This window comes from Notolepis coatsorum (genome assembly GCF_963971535.1).
Source record: "Notolepis coatsorum genome assembly, chromosome: 4".
NCBI lineage: Eukaryota > Metazoa > Chordata > Actinopteri > Aulopiformes > Paralepididae > Notolepis > Notolepis coatsorum.
The window spans coordinates 42,953,837-42,975,013 of NC_140168.1; the positions used below are offsets into that span (position 1 = coordinate 42,953,837).

At 41.5% G+C, this 21,177-nt stretch overlaps 1 protein-coding gene across 2 annotated transcripts in view; it reads left to right on the forward strand.

Moving 5' to 3' along the window:
* The window catches only part of setdb1a (SET domain bifurcated histone lysine methyltransferase 1a), a 127,625-nt gene that overhangs the window by 41,069 nt on the left and 65,379 nt on the right, over positions 1–21,177 (forward strand). For both annotated transcript variants that reach the window (XR_014619557.1, XM_084312372.1), the window contains exons 8-9: positions 4,113–4,303; positions 19,711–19,846. Coding sequence is in view for 1 of the 2 variants with exons in the window: in XM_084312372.1 (XP_084168498.1) it covers positions 4,113–4,303; positions 19,711–19,846 (327 nt within the window). In the remaining variant the exon portion in view is untranslated. The remainder of the gene's footprint in view (positions 1–4,112; positions 4,304–19,710; positions 19,847–21,177) is intronic.

The window sequence follows — 21,177 nt, forward strand, 5'->3', positions numbered from 1 at the left end:
GCGCTGTGACGTAATTGGCAGACTCGACTGTCAATCAAAATTATATGTTTCCGTCAGAATGAATGAGTGAAGACTTTGTTAAAGGGTTGCAGAATGGGTACAATACAGTACAGGAGGATGAAGACCAGAAAAAGACTTTCGACTTTTTTACATAAGGGTCCTCCATTTTCAATTCATCAAAACATTTAGAGACGTACATATATACAGTAGTTTCATTAAAATGCTATTCATTGATTGATTGATTGATTGATTGATTTAAAACTTTATTAACATATTGCAGAATGGGTACAGTACAGCTCAATACATACAATTGTTAAGGGGATGCAGACCAGAGAAAGACTTTAGTCTTGTTTACATCAGGGTCCCCCATTTTCAATTCATCATATTTCATATCTAAATCATATAATATCTCATTGCTAAATATATGCAATATATAATCTAATAATCTAAATCTAATATATAATATAAAAATGCTAAATGCATGGGTATTTTATTTTGTCTTTAATGTTAGCTTGCAAAATCAAATACTGTCTTGGTAAGCCTCATAATGAATTGTTTGGGGTAAAAAAGAAAAACATCGTGATGTGTATCGTGTATCGCCGAAAGGTCAGAAAATATCGTGATATCATATTTAGGCCATATCGCCCAGCCCTAATATATATATAAATGTGCGAATTGGCTATAATAAGGACATTTATAAGCCTCCTATTCTATAATAATATTTCAAATTGCATTGGTCTGGATGGGAGAATTCAGTACTGTATCTACAGAACCTTCTGTTTAATCATCTTCACTTTATTAATTACCTTAAATTTTTTTGTACACATGATCTCAAGAAGGTACTGAACGAGATCAGTGGCAGTTTTTTTTTTTTTTTTTTTTATATATATATCTTTTTCCCCCTCCTTTTTCCTCCGATTTTCTCCCATCCCAATGTTAGTCGTTATGCCAATTCCCAATCCCCTTCCTGGTCGCTGTGCACTTACCCCCCACAGTCGGTCTGGGATAGTGGAGGCTATCACGTGCTTCCTCCGACACATGTCTAGCCAATCAACAGCTTCTTTTCACCTGGCAGCGCGGACTCTCACTGAGAGCGTGTAACGTGTGGAAGGATCACACTACCGCCCTTAGATCCTATCCGCGCTTAGCAGTCGCCCCGACCGAACTGTAGGAGTCGCTGTTTACAACGACCCGGACCCACCCCGGACCTACTCCCACCCTCTAATACTGCCAATTGTATTAGTGTGAACGGCCAGCCAAGCTGGTGACAACCCCGGAGCTGTGAGCTGGATCAGGCGAATCCAGCGTCTCCGGGGTTGGTGACGAACGCAATCTCCGCTACGCCACCTGACCGCCGATCAGTGGCAGTTTTTAATGTTTGGTCATTATTACCATGGTGTTATTCACTGTCAAAGATGCAAAGAAAAATCATAATTCATATTCTCTTGTTTCATCACAATTTAAGCAAGCCTAGTAATAGACAATAGACAATATTTCTGACACTGTGAATACATTCCCTGAGGTCCATAGATGTCTCTAGATACCAAGAATGAGCAATATTCCATTTACCTAGGTATATATTTTAGGCGGATTTTCAGAAAATATTCCACGTGTGGAACAGGTTACCGGTAAGTACTGTTTTTGGGGATTTGTACTTTACTCAAGTATTATTAGGTTTGTATACTTGTACTTTTACTCTATTACATCTCAGAGAAAAAAACATACTTTTTACTCCTTACATTTAAAATGCAGACCTACAAAGTACAAATCTCGCAGGTCCAACTATTTAAATTAGTATATTTGTTTCTCTGGCCGAACTAACGTTAATGTTATTAATCCTGCGGCCGCACTTTATTTAAAAACAGCCAATCGAATCCCCATCAATGGAAGATTAACCCGCCCATACCCATGCTGATTGGTCCTTGTGCAAGATTAAAAAGAGGGGATCTTTGATTAAACACCTGCTATCAGAAGAATAGATGTAAAAAATAAAGTAGAAACTTTTTGACTTTTACTCAAGTGTGTTTTTAGCCAGATATTCTGACTTTTACTTGAGTACGATTTTGAGACGGTACCCATACTTTCACTTAAGTATAATTTCTGGGTGCGGCTACGTGGTGCAGTGGGCAAGGCGCTCACCACGAATACTGGAGACGCTGGGTTCGCCTGTTCGAGCCCAGCGCTCCACATTGCTTTCAGTTTAGCTGGTCGTCCGTACTAATACACATTGGCAGTATTATCGAGTGGGAAACTGATGGGTGGGGATCGGGCGTTGTGGACAGCGACTCCTAGGTTGGTTGGTGCGCCTGCGCAGTAGAATCAGGAAGCGATGGGGGCGGCGCCCCTCCAAAGCGCAGACCCCTGACACTGAAAGATCGCGCCGCGCAGGTGAAAAGATGCGACTGCTGTTACCTCGAGTATCGGAGGGGACTCGTGCTATGTATGACTTAGTCCACATTGCAGCCGGCTTGTGGGAGGCAAGAAACAGCGTTCGAGACGGGAAGGTTGAATTGGATGATACGAAATTGGGATGGGAGGAAAATAGAAAATGGGAGAAAAAGTGGATCCAAAAAAAATATATATATAATTTCTGGGTACTTTTTACAACCCTGGACATATACAATCCATTTTCCACCTTTAGAGACATCTGTCACACAAACTACACATAAATGGGCACGGCAGTGGCTTGGGAGGTAGAGCAGTTGTCTGGTAATCCGATCGATTCCTGCTCCTCCCGGTGCAGCTCCTTGAGCAAGACACTTAACCCCTAATTGCTCCTGATGAGCAGGTTGACACCTTGCATGGTTTCCTCTGCCGTCGGTGTGTGAGTGAATGGGTAAAATGTGAGCAACGAATTGTAAAGCGCTTTTAGATAAAAGCTGTTATATAAATGCACCATTTACCATTTATTGGTAAACATGGCAGCGGCTCAGCAGTAGTTCCATGGTGGAGCTGGTGTCGTTCTAGTTTAGTATTGATAGATATCGGTCATAATCAGCCAGTATCACCTCGTCACCTGTGCTTGTGAAGTTTCTGCATTGTGTTTATCTCTTACTCCGAAGTCGACCTTCTCATACTGGCTGTACAACTGTTTCATCCCCGTTAATGCAATCTGTAATCAGAAGAATTCGACACTGGCAAACGTGGTACCTTTCTTGGAAAAACGTTGTTTATTCCATAAACAAAGCCTTGTACCAGATGTAACCAATTTTTTTTTTTTTTTTTTTATTATTGCAAAACAAAAATTATTAAAAGTCAGTACTCAACACATAATGCATAATGAAACTAACAGTCAAGGTTGTTAAAATTACATGCAAGTACAGAAACAAGACAAAAAAAAAAGTCTATAATAATATTTTAACCGTATACAGTGTATATCCAGCGAAATTAACAATTATACAAATGCTTATATAGGACATACCCCTAATACCTATTTTCTAAAACCCTACACACATATGCTCCAGCTCGAACCCCCCCCTCCCGGACCCCTCCTTGGATAGTACCTCCATTATCCCTCACTCCTAACCAGACACTACCATTATAAGCTAGCTTTTATTCTCTCCACCACTTCTACCCACATTGACATTTTGGATTCGTTGAGACCCAGAATTCTTGCTGTAGATATTTCTTGATATATCACATCGAGATATGTAAGAGACCAAACTTTCCGGCAAATTTTTTCCGGTTGAAACCAGCGTGATGCGATCAGTTTTTTAGCTACTGTGATACCCGATAAGACCAATCTCTTTGATGAGATGTAATGACCTTGAACAGTCTCTTTGAAGGAAAACTAGATTAATTATTCTCCACCGTCTCTTCTCTCATTAGTCCAATGGTTCTGAGGCCTTGTCGTAGCCAACAACCATTCCCTGTTAGCCGAAGCTAGCGATGATAGTGACTGATACTGTCCTCTTACAACTAATATCTACAAGTAGATGCCGTCATCTGCAGATATTTACATTATAATGCAGATATTTACATTATATACACATTGAAAAACAAGGATTCCTTCAGTATTCAAAAATCCGTATTTGCAGTGGAGAAAGTCAAACGGGTGTGTCCCTAATGGACATGTAAAAAAAAAACATCTTGTTCGTTTCTCTCTGTGACAGTGGAGAACCCATGGGAGGACATCGACGAACCCACCCACCGCATCTTCATGGAGGAATATCTGAAGGTGTGGCCGAACCCCCCCCAGGCCCAGTACAGGGTGACCCAGTCCCTGAATGTGGAACATCTCACACTGCAGAAGAAGTGTGAGGTGACCCAGGTCGACGGAAGCTTGATCCAAGTGGTCTTCCTGGTGAGCAACTTCACCATTCACATTGTTTTTAGTTTATTTTTTTACACTTATTTAATAGGGGTGTAGAGAATAGAATAACTGATGCATTGTGATTGTATGCACGCTAACTCGGTGTGAGGCTTTAATTGCATGCATTTGATTATTGCTGATTATTACTGTTTGTATACCAACTGAACTTGTGAAAAAGTATAGGAATTAATGCAATTGAACAAAACCAAACTCAACCACTGTCAAAATAGTCAGATTTTATGATGCATTGAATCTTTGCCTGGGGTAGGGCTGGGCGATAAAACGATAACGATAACTATCGCGATAAATTATCTCCTCGAAGTAAACATGAAACGTGGTCGCAAAGTTTCGATATATCGATTTTCCAAGCTTGGATATCGGCACACGTGCACTAACAACCAATCAGTGAAGGAGACCCGCGGTGCACCTCTGGGTAGTAAACAAGGCTGGCTAGGATCATTAGCTTTCACGCCGTTATTTTATAGTTTACGTGCGGAGTGGGTGTGTGGTGTGAATTCTGAGGGTACGGTTAGAGTAGTGTGGGGTATGCTGCGCCGCGGTGGACGTTGTTGCAATGTATTGGGGCGGAACGGAGTATTTTAGGGTGATAGTTAGTACATTGGAAACAAGGCTGGCTAGGATCATTAGCTTGCACGCCGCTATTTTATAGTTTACGTGCGGAGTGGGTGTGTGGCGTGAATTCTGAGGTAACTGTTAGAGTAGTGTGGGGTATGCGGTGGACGTCGTTGCAATGTATTGGGGCGGAACGGAGTATTTTAGGGTGATAGTTAGTACATTGTCGTCAGCGTTTCCGTTAGAACATATTCGTGCCGGTCTGGGTGTCCTGCAAGATTTCTATCCCCGGACATATTCGAGAAATTCCGGTCAGAGTTTTAAACAGAAGTCTGTTATAATCACATTTTTATGAGCTAATGAATTCCGTTATATTGGACATTTGTATTAATTACATCAAGCGAAGAATGAGAAATTGATTTGCAGAATCAAATTACTATCTCTCGCCTCCCAAGTTAGTGCGATACGCTAATCCAGCATCAAGCTCCCGCCCCGCAGGCTTGCGCTGCAGCAGCTGTCACACGCACCCCCAAATGAATCTCGAGTCGACATCGCTTCACCTCGTTGTATCAGACACGTCACACACACATATCATAATGTTCAACTTCACACACAGCAAACTGTAGTTGATCATCACATTGCCTCGTTTGCTAGCTCGTCGCCACATGCAGAGAGGACGAGCCACATGCTCGTAACGCATTTGTTGATTTCATTATAGCCTACATTTAGTTATAATCAATAATATGCATTACTATGTGACACGGCAGTCAACCAACAGTTGCATATGATTAAAAAATGTCAACATTCACTCACCCCGTCTCTCGTTGTGCCTATCCGTTTTGTACCTGCGAGAACAGCGGGGTCGTCTGGTTGGTTCGACTTTGATATCCCCATTGGAACAGGTGGACGTCTGCGAGGCTCGCAACGGTAGCAGCAGACTGGGGATGCTCTTTGTGGTTCAATCAATAAAGTGTACTTTGTGTATGTTCAATCAATGTTATCTCTCGTACATCATAGAGGCTAGACTACTAGACTATAATGTCGCACCTCAGCCAGGAGAATTAAACTTTCCACTCGGGCCTGAACGCTCGACATTTCTGTTTCTTTTCCGCGGGAGCCACCACGGCATCAACGGTCTCTGTGACTTCAGAAGACTCATCTTCGTTGTCATTATTATTAGACCTGCTTGTGCTTGGTTTCATGAAATATTTGTTAAGCTTAGCTTGTTTGGCCATCTCTCTCTCTCTCGCTCGTATACCCGTTTGTCGTTATGGTGGCCAGACAGGCTCAAAAAAAGAAAGAAAAAAAGATTCACATCTGAGCAGCACCATCCGCGCTTTATCAGAGTGAAGCAACAATGAAACAAATGTAATGATTGTTTCGTTCATCGCATAGGCCAGGGGTGGCCAACCAGTCAGAGACTAAGAGCCACAAAAATGACTGTGGTACCACAAAGAGCCACACCATATACCAGTGTTTCTCAACCTTTTTTTTCAGTCACGGCAACCTTCATGTGTTTATAGGTCTCACCCTCTGGCCTCTGAAGTTGCTAATGTCTTTTTTATTTGGGCCTCACATGGTTAAAAGTACCATGTGAGACCCACGGTTGCAAAATTACAAAATCACTTTTAGCCATTTAAAAAAATAATGTTTATTTAAAAAATGTTAACACTTTGATTGCCTAAGGTTAAATTCATGATATACCATCCGTTGCCAGCTCTATTTAACATGGAGAAGTTCCCCTTCTTTGCAGGGCTATAACTTTAAATTCTATTGCTAGATTGCCATTATTAGGGCCCATTCAAGGTCCTATATGTATTGTTCATGGTGTAGCAACGTTAAACTTTTTCATTCGCATATTCATACTAAAATATGATCTAAAGTATAAGTATGTTTTCATCTTTTTCTGCAGCTTTCTCCAGAACGTGATTTATAGCCCCAAATGCATTATATTGATGATGAAATACAGTTTGGTAGGAATCTGTGCGAGATCAAAAATTTCAATTGGACGTACTTCTAGAAGTTTCTACGTATCATCTGATGATGACCGGATGGGCGGGGGATCGTTTATAATTCCGTGGGCAACGTTATACCATTAATCTAATGTGGGTCAAATGTTCATCATAGCAGTTAGTGTCGAACACGGTAATATTACACGCTAAAACTCACCCCAGTCTCCGCGGGCCGTTGGGCGATCAGCGTGGGGTAGACAGTTTTCCATTATGGGATGTCGAAATACCCGGTCCATTTCCACGTTGTATAATAGTATATACGTCCAAATAACGTTGTTTATTGAGTTAGGGCGAGCAATCTATTATCGAGTGTTTCAAGATGGAGTCGCGGGAGCTATAGAGAGTGGCCGGAAGTAATATGGGTGATCAGCACTTCATCCACATGACTTCCTGTTTGGCGCTTCTGCCGATCGGCCACCAGATGGCGCTCTTGAACTGCTAGAGGGTTGAGAGGAGGCCAGTACTGTGTCTCAGGGCTGCGGAGGAAAAATATGATTTCGATCACAGATTTTTGAAATATTGATATTAAAGACGAGTTAGGGCGTCCTCGGCAACTTTAGCATGGCTAGGAAAGACGCCTAAACACGTTTTCGGCACTTAAAGTGTTAAAGGGGAACTATTTGACTATTTCTTTCACTATTTGGGCACTTTTACACAATTCCTGTGAGTCTATGGAACACCTAGGTTTTTCTCAAAAAATAAAATGCATTGTTTTGTATTTCTAATCAAGTACTCAAAAACCGCATTTTTCTACCTCAAGATCTTAAGCCGTTTTGAGGCTGGGCTCCAACCACTGTGTGGCCTGGTGCCAACTGACACATCAACTGCCATATTATTATGCAGCTGAGAAATCTCTGACATCACAGATATGCACATTTTCAGATGACTCAGTTCAGTGAGGGTGAATATTGTGAGAGGAGAATTGGAAGAATGCGCCAATATGAGAATTAGAGACATAGATCCTATTAATATAAGTCCACATAGCTAAGAAACAATGGTAAACACTGAAAAAGGCCATTTATAAGATAGTTCCCCTTTAAGCACATGTATAGTCAATTGGTCCTGTTGTTCAGCCTCACAATGCTATTTGATAGTAAATGTGTTTATATGTCCCACCCTCTGGCCTCTGAAGTTGCTAATGTCTTTTTAATTTGGGCTTCACAGGGTTAACCTCTTAAGCCCGAGATATACAGTAAAAGTGTATATTTTCAGCATTACGTTTGTTTACCAATTATTTTAACTGTTATTAGTGAAATATAAGATTATAGAAATCTCAGGGCATTGAGTCGGAAACCGGCGCATAATGACAGGAGGAAGTGGCACATCCAAAAGTAAGTGTAGTCTTTTGAAGGAAGAGACTCTGGGCTTTCAAATTTCGAAAAACTACCCTACCCAGCTCACACCAGCCCGTCAATCATCTGACTTCTGGATTTACTTTTTTATTTCTATTATTTTTTGGGATTATCTCCCACAAACCTGAACGTTATTGCCATTGTGGGATATTTGTGGATATCCTGATGAAGAATGTTCTCAGTCAACCGAGGTTTGGATAATAACAAGGTTTATTAACCAAACAGATAGAATACATAGAGAGAATGGCTGAGGGCTTCCCCCAGGTGATCAGCTGAAATGACCCAGGTAAGAAGACCTCGATTGTGGTCGGGAGGAGCCCTATATAGTTAAACAAGGGGGGGATGTGGTCCCATTTGATAGGTCAAATGGGGGGGGGGGGGGTACAGGTTTGTGGAGAAAGGGGAGGGGAATGTCTTAGGCTATGGTTAGACTAGTGTATTCCTGGCGTTTTTTTATCCGTTTTTGACGACGTTTCATGTCCTATCTACACAGAAATGCGTTTTTTGGCGTTTTTTTGTGGATACGGCTGAAACGCAAAATTGTGTTTGCGTTTGGAGATACGCAAAAAAAACGCCAGGAATACAGCGTGTAGTCAGCACGGAGCAGTTGTTGCGAAAACGCCCATGCGCAGTAGATACCATCTGCGTGCCCTTCCTGTGTACAGTGTGTGTGTTTGGGACAGAGCTCCGTGTCCCAAATAGCTTCAGCTACCATGTGTTGTCAAGTTATTGTTATAAGGACCCCAGTCCAAGCTACAACAGTCTGCATTCCCTTAACAATTGTTTGTATTGAGCCGTATTGTATTGTACCCATATGCAATATGTTAAATAAAGTTTACATCCATTCATTCTGCTAGCATTACCGATTGCATGAGCAGCTGGCTAACGTGAGCTATCAGGATTCAGACCCTGTTAGCTCAGAGTTCCTCTTTCAACTTAAGAAGCATTAAACAAAATGGCCCAGTCATCTATTCACCTTTGTTTAATACACACAGCGTTGTCTCTAATGTTATCTAACTACTGATAGCTCGCGATATCATCAGTTTTGATGCTGGCTAAGTAGCGTGAGCTAACGTTAGCTTCTAGCCACAATGCTATATTGTTATAATGGCATACTCCATTGACGTTAGCATGCAGCTAACAATGCTACAATGCTACCGATCGTTTTTTAGCCTAAACTATCCGCTCTTGGTGGTCACTTGTGTTGATGTTAGTTTTGTTTCATCAACAAATGACAGGCAGAACACACAGTGAATGTATCCGTTTTGTTTATTGCACTTTTATTAGGCTTTGCTGAAAAATGATTGCTGCATTGAGTAAAGCAAGATGGTGGCGCGGCATAGGCGCCTGCCTTATTGACATTTTCTTTGCTGGAGCTTCCACCAGGAAGTGTATTGGCACATTCGTTCTGATTGGTTGAAATTGCCTTCATGTTTGCCACCTACTGCCACCTACTGCTTTGGCAGTGTACTACATCAGTGTGCTCTGGTGACAAAAACGAAAAAAAAACGAAAGTGTGACTCGAGGCGCATGACGTCGCGGCGATACGCGGCGATGCGTATAAGAAAACAATACGAAGATGATACGAAAGGTGTAACCTCAGCCTTATTCCACAGAGAGGGGGGGGGGGCACAGGTAAGGGGGACACAGGGGAGGGGAATATATTTACATGAGGACATTATATTATACCACAATACTCACTTTTCTTTCTTATAATGTGGGTGAGATTAATGTATAATATACCAGGATTGTTTGGAACAGGTAAAAGTGAATAGGTATGGTAAAAGAATGGGACCGATGTAATCCATCGGTTATTAGATAATGAATAAAATAGAAAATAATTAAAATAATGAAAATTTTGGCCAATGTGATCTGTTGGTTGGCATAACAGTTTAAAATAGAATTATTTACATACATGATTCATGACATGATCGACTGGACTGCGGTCTGTGTTATTTTGATATCAGAGATGTGGGAATAGATATCACCCTTTTATTTTATTTATCGCTCAAAATACCTATATCAATGAGTGGTCCTCAACTCTGATATCAAACAATAATTAACATACTGTGCACATATCTTGGCATACCTTCAGTCGTTCATGTCGTGACTCAGGGGAGCTAATGTCATGGTTGTGCATACAGGCATAGTAATAAACCAATTAAATACATGTGAACGCTGTCTCTGTGTGGTCAGAGTGCACAGGGTGAAAAACAAAATCGTGTGCATAATTATTAGGAATAGGATTTACACATAAGCATTAACTTAGTGGCTAATGTGTACAAAAACATTTAAACAACCGTTAACCTAGTGGTTAATAAAACTAACATGATTGATTATGGGAAACTGTTCAAAAATATATATATGCACATTTGATAATGATTCTTGATGAAATTACTTAGGATCCAGTTGTATTTAACCTGAGTTTGAGTGTCACTTTCATTTGTGATTGCCTCAGTTTTGTTGGTCTTTACTTAGAATCAGGCAATTTTGTAACTTAAGTAATTCAAATGTGATGTAATGTGATCATGTGACCACTTCTTCCTTCAGCAATACATTTTAGCTCATTATTACTAACCATTGTTAATGCTTTCTCATTGATTTCTTTTCATCACATCCCTAGTTCATCATTTTGCAGATACATACAATTGTGTGAAACGTTTCCTGCTTGTGAAGGTATTAATCTGAATGATGTTGCGTCGTTGTTGACAAGGTGTTCTCTGTCTGTCGTGTGGCAGGGCCTGGCAGTAACACATAAAAATTAAATAAATACATAACATTGTGGATAATGTGTGTTCAGAAGTCTCTTGGTCCACAGGTTGACGATGATGTCTCTTCTTGACGATGCAGTCAGGAACATTCACTGGTCGCCGTTCATTTCCTGTCAAGGGTCACCTGTAGCAGTGGGGCGGTCAACTATAGTGGCCTTGCAGACTCTTTTCCTGGAGCCTGTGCTGCTTTCCATCACCACCACACATCCGCCACTGTGCTCACGTTTGGCCTCCATCAGGCCTAGAGACATGGCTGTAGGGTGGTCTTGAATGTGCTGTGTGGTGGTTGGTCCCCCCGTTCCTCGTCATCGCGGTACTACTTGATGGAGGGCGAGGGCCCGCCGGTGTAGTGGCTAGTCAGAGGACGCTCTCTCACACGGATGGTGGAGATACATGGCGTTGGCCTTGGTTTGTTGTAGGCTGTCGGGGTGGCGCAGCATGTCGTCCTTTTTGTCTCTGCTCCCCTTCCGTCTGTGTTGTGTGGCTGGGTTGGATGGCGGCTCTCCCACGGTTGCTGTCGTCGTCCTGGTTGTGTCCGCAGCTCCTTGGCGGCGTCCCTGGTGCTCCTATGTTGTCGTGGGTCGCTCAGGTCACTGGGTTGTGTTCCTCTCTGCCTGGTCCTGCCGTCGTTCGTGGTTCAGGTCACGCGTCGTCTCACTCCTTCTCACTTGTCGTGTCCTCTCACCAATATGATCTGAGGATGATAAAATTGCCTTAGAAAACCTCCTCACATAAATGATTCAACGCCTTTCTGCTAAAGAGGAAAATCATTTTGGGATTAATTCAATTCATTGTGTAATATCATCATGCATTTGATATCGTTTGGATCCGATCTTTGCATGGAATCAGAAACATTTCTTTTTATCTTTATAATCTGTGATGTCAAATTGAAGTTGACCTTACCTCAGGCCGCGTACGATGGTGTGCTTCTTCAAGATACTTACCTCGCCATGACTTCTCGGTTGTTCTTCACGTCTCAGTGTGGCTCGTCATAATTTAGCATGGGGAAAACATAAATTCTAGGCAGCCAGTTAATTTTGCATGAAAAACAATCATTTGTTTTGTCATCTAACCCTAACTAACCTTATTGTCATGCACTCGTCCTAATTTTTTATTTTTTATTTTTTTTATTTATCCTTTATTTATCCAGGAATGTCCCATTGAGATACAAGATCTCTTCTTCCAGGGAGTCCTGACTAACACAGCACACAACAAGTTTCAACATAAAACAGGGCATTAAACAAAAAACATACAATTCAAATATAAATACAGAGGGTAATTTGTGCAGTGGCAAGGAGCATAATCACATCAACAATAGCATCAGGTAAAACAGTTACATGTTTCATAAAGGGCTAATCGTAGCATACCTTTAAAAGCATTCACAGTAGGAAGTGCCTGTAGACAAAGTTTCACTTGCAGCGTATTCCATAAAAAGGGAGCATAGTGGGAGAATGCAGCTTTACCAAACTCTGACTGCATCAAAGGAACATTTAACAGTATCCCATTTGCTGCTCGTCTGGTATTAAAAAAGCAAGTATAAAAGGACAGAAGTCTGGAGATATATAAGGGCAGCTTACCTAGCAATGACTTAAGGATAAAAATCAACATGTGTGATTGTCTTCTTTGGTACAGAGAGGACCATCCTAATAAAACTACCCTACACTGTGGCACTCAACCTTTGATGACTTGTTGCTCAGCTGATAGAGTTGTGCTCTTCCTGATGTCTTGTCGCGCAGAATCTGTGAGTCGCTTTGGATAAAAGTGTCAGCTAAATGATCAATGTATGTGTATACCTTGTACATTTAGATAATTGTACTCCAATTTTGGTGGTTGATATTTTGCAGTCATGGAAATGTATTAGTTTGTTAAAAGAATAGTCATGAATGTTATTGGTTATAAGCAGAGAATAGAAGGAGGGGATAGCATGCAAGTTATGTTATTTTGTTAGTATGGGAAATATGGTGCCTTTCATGACTGCAAATTCATCACTTGTGTCTGATTCATGTTAACTAAGTGGTTCCATCCATTGTTATCCATTGTCAGGTGAGTCCACCAAGCCTGTGGTCAGAGTGCAGGCATTTGCATTGCTTTGTCTCCCTCACGCCATACCCTGTGGGTTTCAAGTGCCCACTCTGAATAGCGTCTGTTATCGTTGTCGTTCCTGTAAAAGAAATTTACATGTGGGTGTTTGGATGCAGATTTGTTTTAAATGGTCAATCAATTGTCTCTCAACTCCACACCATCTTCGGTTGAGTCTCGTGGTAACAAAGAGAAAATCTGCATCTAAAGCGATACTTCCTACTATACTAAGTATAGTGGAGATACTAAGTTGCGTCTGGTCAGAGTCCTCTCTGGCTATTTGCATTGTCTTTCAACTCCACATCGTCCTCAGCTCGTTTGAGTGAGTGTTTAAACACTGCTTTGTAATTCAATTTAGAGTTAACTCAGTCTGCCTCTCCTGTAAACACAAAAAACATGTTAATTTCCCACTCCTCTAAGACCATCTGAGTGGGTTCTCCTTGATTGTCTGTGAGCTTAACAAAAACATCAGCTAGTTCTCATCCATCCCATCCTAGGATGTAATGATATAGTGTTATCATTTATCAATCATATCGCATATGTACACAAGCACCATAAGAATGTGGAACCACACATTTTGAATCATGTTTAAAAAATGTCTTACAATGGAAAGGGCTAGTTATCTTTCATTGGTTCTTTAGATAAACACATTAACTCAAGTGAATATAACTTGTTAACCTAAACATCTTACTTTTAAACATAATCTATGTTGTTTGTGCCCAAGTTTTCAACATTAAAAGTTTATAAAGTCTAATCTAACGCTGTTTATGTGGACTACAATTCCTGTACTGCCATATACCGGAAACCGGAAGTGTTTGTTTAGCTCCCCGTATTGGTCAGTATGACCGGTACGCCCACAGATGCATTATAATTCTGAAACAGACATTGCAATTAGCTTTATGTGACTTATAACGTGTACAGTAATGAAAACCAATCACTCAAGCGATATGGGATAGCTATAATTCACTGCAAATGAGAAGATAGTTATGTCATGCAGCTACATTAGGATTTCATACTTACCGGAAAAAGCTGCCGTGTTCACGTTGGATCCTCACAGTTCAGTTCAGTTATTGAATGACCATATTATATTACCCCCTTGTAGCGTGTATTTACACATACAATTAACATATACTATACGTGGATTTCATATACCCTCGCCCTCGGGCATATTAAACTTTACGTTCGCCTATGGATAGGCTCACAACAAAACCATAACTCCACGGCGCGCATAGCGTGACGTCATCGCTCCAAGCGACGTTCGTGCGTTCCCATTCGCCTCGGAAATAACGCTTTGCAATCCTGCAGTTCTAGTTCCGCGAGCTCTCAATAGCCTGGAATTTACTTAAAACCAGCGTTTTGTAACCGAATGAACGTCACTTGTGCATAGTGAAACGTAAACAAATAGAAACGATAAACTATAATTTCCAACCGGACGTTACATGTTGCGCGAGTTGTACCCCAATGTTATTCCCATAATGTTAACTCGTCTCTCAATGCTCGGCGCGATATCAGTCGGCATACTGTGCACGTACAAACAAACATTAATATTTATAAGTTAACGTGTGTGTATATCTGACTGTATTGGATCGCTGTTCGTTTAGTCGACCAGCACCGCTGCGACAAGGCATTTATCCCTTGATATAACTATACATCGTTATTAAAGTCATAACGACCGAACCTGACTTCGAAATTTACCAGCGATATATTAGATGTGAATATACCGTTTAATCATACTCTCGGTCTCTTCAACTCGCGACTAATGTCCCGTTTAGTGTAGTATGGCGTACTACACCGGGACATCGCATAATCAGCTTCCCGCTTATCTGTATGATCAATTGGTTAATTTAATCCGAATACATCGTTTTCAGGAATGGAAGAGATTGTGGGCTTAGTTTGAGGTTGAAACAATGAATATTATGACGCTACTCTGGTAATTTCTAATTATGATTCCATCAGCTTCTCGGTCCTAACTTCCCGCCCCTTTGCAAAGGAATCACAGAACGTTTTTAACAGAGTAGCGTTTTCAAGGATATCACATCTAATAAGCCCACGTTTCTTGCCTTGTTGCCTATATTTTAGTCTGCATCAGCTAGACTTGGGTTAGCAATCCAACAACCTGTATTGTGCCCTAACTTTCGGTTTGGCAACAGCTCAAATCCGGGAATAGCACTGACAACCCATCCTCTCAGAACATCTGTGCTGATAAGGACCCAGGTACACGCGTTTCCCTGGTACGATTCTCAATACAGATCAGATATATTAATGCACATTATTCTTACTCAGCCATGATCTCAATATTTGACAACATTCTGTAATATTCACCTGGCACAGAGAAAAGCGGGAATGTTTTTTTTTTTTTTTTTTTTGGTCTTTTTCCCCCTCCATTTTCCTCCGATTTTCTCCCATCCCAATGTTAGTCGTATGCCAATTCCCAGTCCCTTCCTGGTCGCTGCGCTTTACCCCCCACAGTCAGATCATTTGGGAGAGTGGAGGCTACCACGTGCTTCCTCCGACACACGTCCAGCCAATCACCGCTTCTTTTCACCTGGCAGCGCGGATTCTCATTGAGAGGGCGTAGCGTGTGGGAGGACCACACTATCCCCCTCACGTCCAATCCGCGCTTAGCAGGCACCCCGACCGAACTGTAGGAGTCGCTGTTTACAACGACCCGGACCCACCCCGCCAGCTTCTCCCACCCTCTGATACAGCCAATTGTATCAGTGCAGACGGCCAGCCAAGCTGGTGACAACCCCGGAGCTGTGAGCTGGATTCGAACAGGCGAACCAAGCTCACAGCTCCGGGGCTGGTGACGAACGCAATCTCCGCTCGACCACCTAACCGCCCCAAGCGGGAAGGTTTTAATTCCTTGCCATACATTTTTTGGTCGACCATCTATTATACTCACTTTTCTCTGTATAGCTGAAACAATACAGCACGCCGGTAGGACGCAAGAGTCCGTCACAAGTTCGTAGACGCCAATTGTGGGATATTTGTGGATATCCTGATGAAGAATGTTCTCAGTCAACCGAGGTTTGGATAATAACAAGGTTTATTAACCAAACAGATAGAATACATAGAGAGAATGGCTGAGGGCTTCCCCCAGGTGATCAGCTGAAATGACCCAGGTAAGAAGACCTCGATTGTGGTCGGGAGGAGCCCTATATAGTTAAACAAGGGGGGGATGTGGTCCCATTTGATAGGTCAAATGGGGGGGGGGTACAGGTTTGGGGAGAAAGGGGAGGGGAATGTCTTATTCCACAGAGAGGGGGGGGGGGCACAGGTAAGGGGGACACAGGGGAGGGGAATATATTTACATGAGGACATTATATTATACCACACCATAAAACAGAACGCAGTTAGTTTCTCTACCTTTCTGTGAATGTCTTGCAAAAAACGGTGTTGCAATATGATGAAAAATGGTGGAGAAATTTACATTATAAAAAAGATGGCAGAATTCAGTACTGTATCTACAAAACCTTCTGTTTAATCATCTTCCCTTTATTCATTTGCTTATATTTTTCAGGTCTGGTCAATTTTAGCATGGTGTTATTCACAGTCAAAGATAAAAAAAAATTTAAATAGAATTGATATTCTCCTTTGGTTCAGTACAATTTACTCAAGCCTAGTAACAGACACACTATTTCTGACAGTCCCTAGATTCAGATACCAAGAACATGCAAATGGACCATTTAAAAAAAATTGTAAATGTTTATTCTATGTCATTATGGAATCAGTGACAAAAAAAATTGTTTTGTTTCTTTTTTATGGATGGAAGAGCCGCACATTGACGGGCAAAGAGCCGCATGCGGCTCGCGAGCCGCGGGTTGGCCACCCCTGGCATAGGCTATTTAATTTTAGCCTATTTTAATACAATTCAAATTGTGCTTAGAGGAATTATTTTCACCGGACATTATGACCGGAGAGATTTAAATATTCGGACTTCAACATATTTTGCCGGTCAAATACCGGTAATTACCGGCTAACGGAAACGCTGATTGTCGTGGAATACACCGCTTGCTCTGGCTAACTGTGTTAGTTCCATTCTTATAATGCATATGATCCAGTGGCGGTAGGTTGCCCCCTGGTGGAATATAATAATCTATGCACTGGGCCGTGTTTACTGTGTAGAAGAACGGCGCCGGGCATAAGAAGTTAATTAAACTTGACAGAAATTATATCGACGATAATTATAGATATCGAGTGATATGAAAATTATTTTATTATTTTATCGTGATAACGTTTTTGGCCATATCGCCCAGCCCTAGCCTGGAGTTTATTGAACATAATAGAGTAACAAACAATTATATTGAAATAATTAAAGAGAACTTTATATGACGTGACGTGGGGTAATAACAATGATAACGTGGCTAACGTGGTAGCAATGGCTTGTTTACATCATGTGGTCTTCCGTTTCCCCTTGATGATGCAGACTACCGCCACCTGCTGGTGCGGAGTTATTAACTCAATGGACGCCACGCAGTTGAGCATCGTTTGTACTTACCACGCCAAGCTCTAAGAGATAGGAATAAGTGGCTGTGTTTGCAGGGCTATAACTATATTCTATATTATAGGTATGGATACAATACTATGGTATGGCCCATTTGACATCGACTATCTATCGTTCAATATGTGTTAAAGAAATAATTTTGTCATCCATACATTCCCGTTTTATACCGTGGTGAATATGAGTATAGTTTTAGAGTAATCCTGTCTAATCCCAGAAAACTACGCTATGCAGCAATACGTGCATTTCACTAAAAACATTGCTGTTTCTCGCCTGTACACGCTACTATTTCTAAATCAAATCTATATTATCGGCATTATGTTTCATCATGAATGCATGAAGGGGGGGGGGTAGTTTTTTGATGCTTTGATCGTCACCAATGGCACACGTTGTGGAGTAACATTACACACACATGTTGTGATCGAGGTGAAGTCATGGTCGGATCACAGCAGGATTGATATCATATAGCCCTTACCTTCACTAGGATGTATTGTACCCCAAAAAGAATATTCCAATTATCTGATTGCGAGTCCCAGTATTGGTGTCGATCACGTCGCCAACATAATCCGCCACACATACATCGGGAGCATTTCACGCTTCTCAATCCAATCGGGACAACCGCTCCACTTGCCCGACAAAGAAAAGTCCGACCGGAGACTTTTGATCAACGCATAATGTTTCAAAGGATGCTCGATCCTGCCACCTGGGTGGATGCGGCCGGTATTGCACATTGGCATTCTCAGGATGATTCCCCATGTTAACCCCGAGTCTGTGTGCCTGTAATGCAGTGCTTCTCAAACTTTTTCTGTCAGGCCCCCCTTTGGCGGACCAAAATATTTTGGGCCCCCCCCCCTCCCCTCGCCCCAACAAAATGGTCATGAAATGGGCCATGTTTAAATTTATTGAAATAACACCAATATCGTGACCTTTCAAATTGGCCCTATATTTTGTTTTCAGAGCTGTCATGGATGAAAAGCCAGCTTCACACAGATACTGTATGTGGTGCTGAATGGTATCAACACCTTAACTGCTGCATCATGAGATACTTGGTACTCAGCACCACACTCTGAAACTAGCTCTCCAGGTGGTATTAGATGAGATTTCAAAGAGTTCTTCCAAGAGTTTGGATGGAGATGTGTCAGGAAGCTTTGTCTCAATGTTGTCTGTAAAGTTTTTTTTTATCCAGAGTAACTTGGTGATCCTTTTCTGTGTTTTATTAAATAATGATTTTCAGATTTTGCAAAATGGTATTTTCATGGAGAATGGTATCAACACCTTAACTGCTGCATCATGAGATACTTGGTACTCAGCACCACACTCTGAAACTAGCTCTCCAGGTGGTATTAGATGAGATTTCAAAGAGTTCTTCCAAGAGTTTGGATGGAGATGTGTCAGGAAGCTTTGTCTCAATGTTGTCTGTAAAGGTTTTTTTTATCCAGAGTAACTTGGTGATCCTTTTCTGTGTTTTATTAAATAATGATTTTCAGATTTTGCAAAATGGTATTTTCATGGAGAACAGTGCAGCTGCAACAGATAGCACTTTAGTGATAATTTTCTGTAATAATAAAAAAAAAAAAAAACGTTTTTTTTATTTTTTTAATCTCAAGGCCCCCCCCTGTCATGCCTCTGCGCCCCCCCTGGGGTGCGCGCCCCCCACTTTGAGAAACACTGCTGTAATGAATGGAAATATCGAATAAAAGAAATAACGATGAAAAACCGACTACTCTGGTTTGGCGGTTGGCGAGTTAACCCAACTTTACTCGGGTCTGGCGCTGATTGAGTTAATGTCACGCAGGGGCAGAAACTAACCCGCTCGTTGCTGTTGCAGGTAGTTAGATCGGTGTGAAATTTGTCAGGCGACGCGAGGCGATAGGAGTCGCCTTTTGTCTGTGGTAGTTCTTTGATGTCGAATCGGTGTGTTCCGGCCATGTCTTTGACTTACCACTCAGCAGCAGTCAATTACATTATTCTGTCAGTCACGGTTAGCCACTCTGCCCCTAGTGGCAGCTCACAGGCAGTGCGGATTCCCCATCTATGACACCATGTGCCCTTGTTGCCTTGGTACTATGTGTTAGCGTTAATGTGTATGTCTGTGTGTCGTAATCAGGACGATGATCACAAGGAGTGGATCTACAGAGGCTCCATGCGGTTGGAACACATGGCCAACATGAAGAAACGCTTTGACGACATGGAGCAGCAGGGACCTGCGAGCAGCGTGCCTGTCACTAAGACCATCGTAACGGGTACGTTTCTCTCCCTTTAACTAGGGATGTCCCGATCACGTTTTTTTGCTCCCGATCCGATCATGTGATTTTGAGTATCTACCGATAGCGATATTTCCCGATCCGATAATTTTTTTTTTTTTTTTACTTTTTTTTTTTTATTCAACAAACATGACCATGTTCACGTCTTAACCCCCTGAGGTCTAGAGTTTCTAGCTCCACCTTCTCAGAATATTATTTTTTTTTTGTTACATAATGTACAATTACAGATTCATACCTTCAAAATAAGCCATCAATTGTCAAATTTGAGACGATAGTTTTCAATCAATGTCCTATCAAACATTCTGGTACAGTCATTACCAATTTGCAGCAGGAGGCTCTGAAGAGAATTCAGTGAATTCAGCTAATGATACGGGAACTACACTCCTTCCCAGAATGCAATGTGATGTCAATGTTAATTTCAATGACTAATTCACACCATGAAACAAAGGCCCAGCAGGGAACAATTACGGCTGAATGGGGGTATAGTGTGACTGATCAATACAGGCAACACACACTTTGATTTGATGCCATGCATATACACACACTAGATAGACAGAGGTTTAGATATTTAGATGGATATATAATAGTAATATAATAGAAAGAGAGAAAGAAAGAAAGAAAGAAAGAAAGAGACATTTATAATAATAATTATTATTATTAAATAGAATCATTTTCTATAGGCTTGCCGTGGTAGTCAGTGATACTGGTGTATACACACACTAGATAGACAGAGGTTTAGACATTTAGATATATATATAGATATATAATAGTATAGTAATAGAGAGAGAGAGAGAGAGAGAGAGAAAGAAAGAAAGAAAGAAAGAGATACAGAGATATATACAGAGAGAGACATTTATAATAATTATATTATTAATTAGTTTTTTACACACACACACACACACACACATGTACTGATTTCTTTTGATTTCTCTGTTTGAGAGAGAGAGAGAGAGTGTGTGTGTGTGCAGGGGAGTAGCTGGGGGGGGGGGGGGGGGGGGTTAGGATGATTCCAAGGGCCCAGCAAATGCCCCACATTTTTTTATAGATTGGGGGCCCCACATTTTTTAATAGATTGGGGGGCCCACAAATTGATTCTTTCATGGGGCCCAGAATCTCCAGCTACGCCCCTGTGAGCGCACCTTTCTACTCTAGAGCTGTCATCACCGTGATGCGCGCTTGAATGAACTGCGAGATAACTCATAACTCGTACACACACGCACTCTGTCTGCCATACAGTAGTTTATGTTGTTTTAGCGCGACGTGGGTATATACACGGGCGAGGATGAAAGCATGTTAGACTACTTTTAATA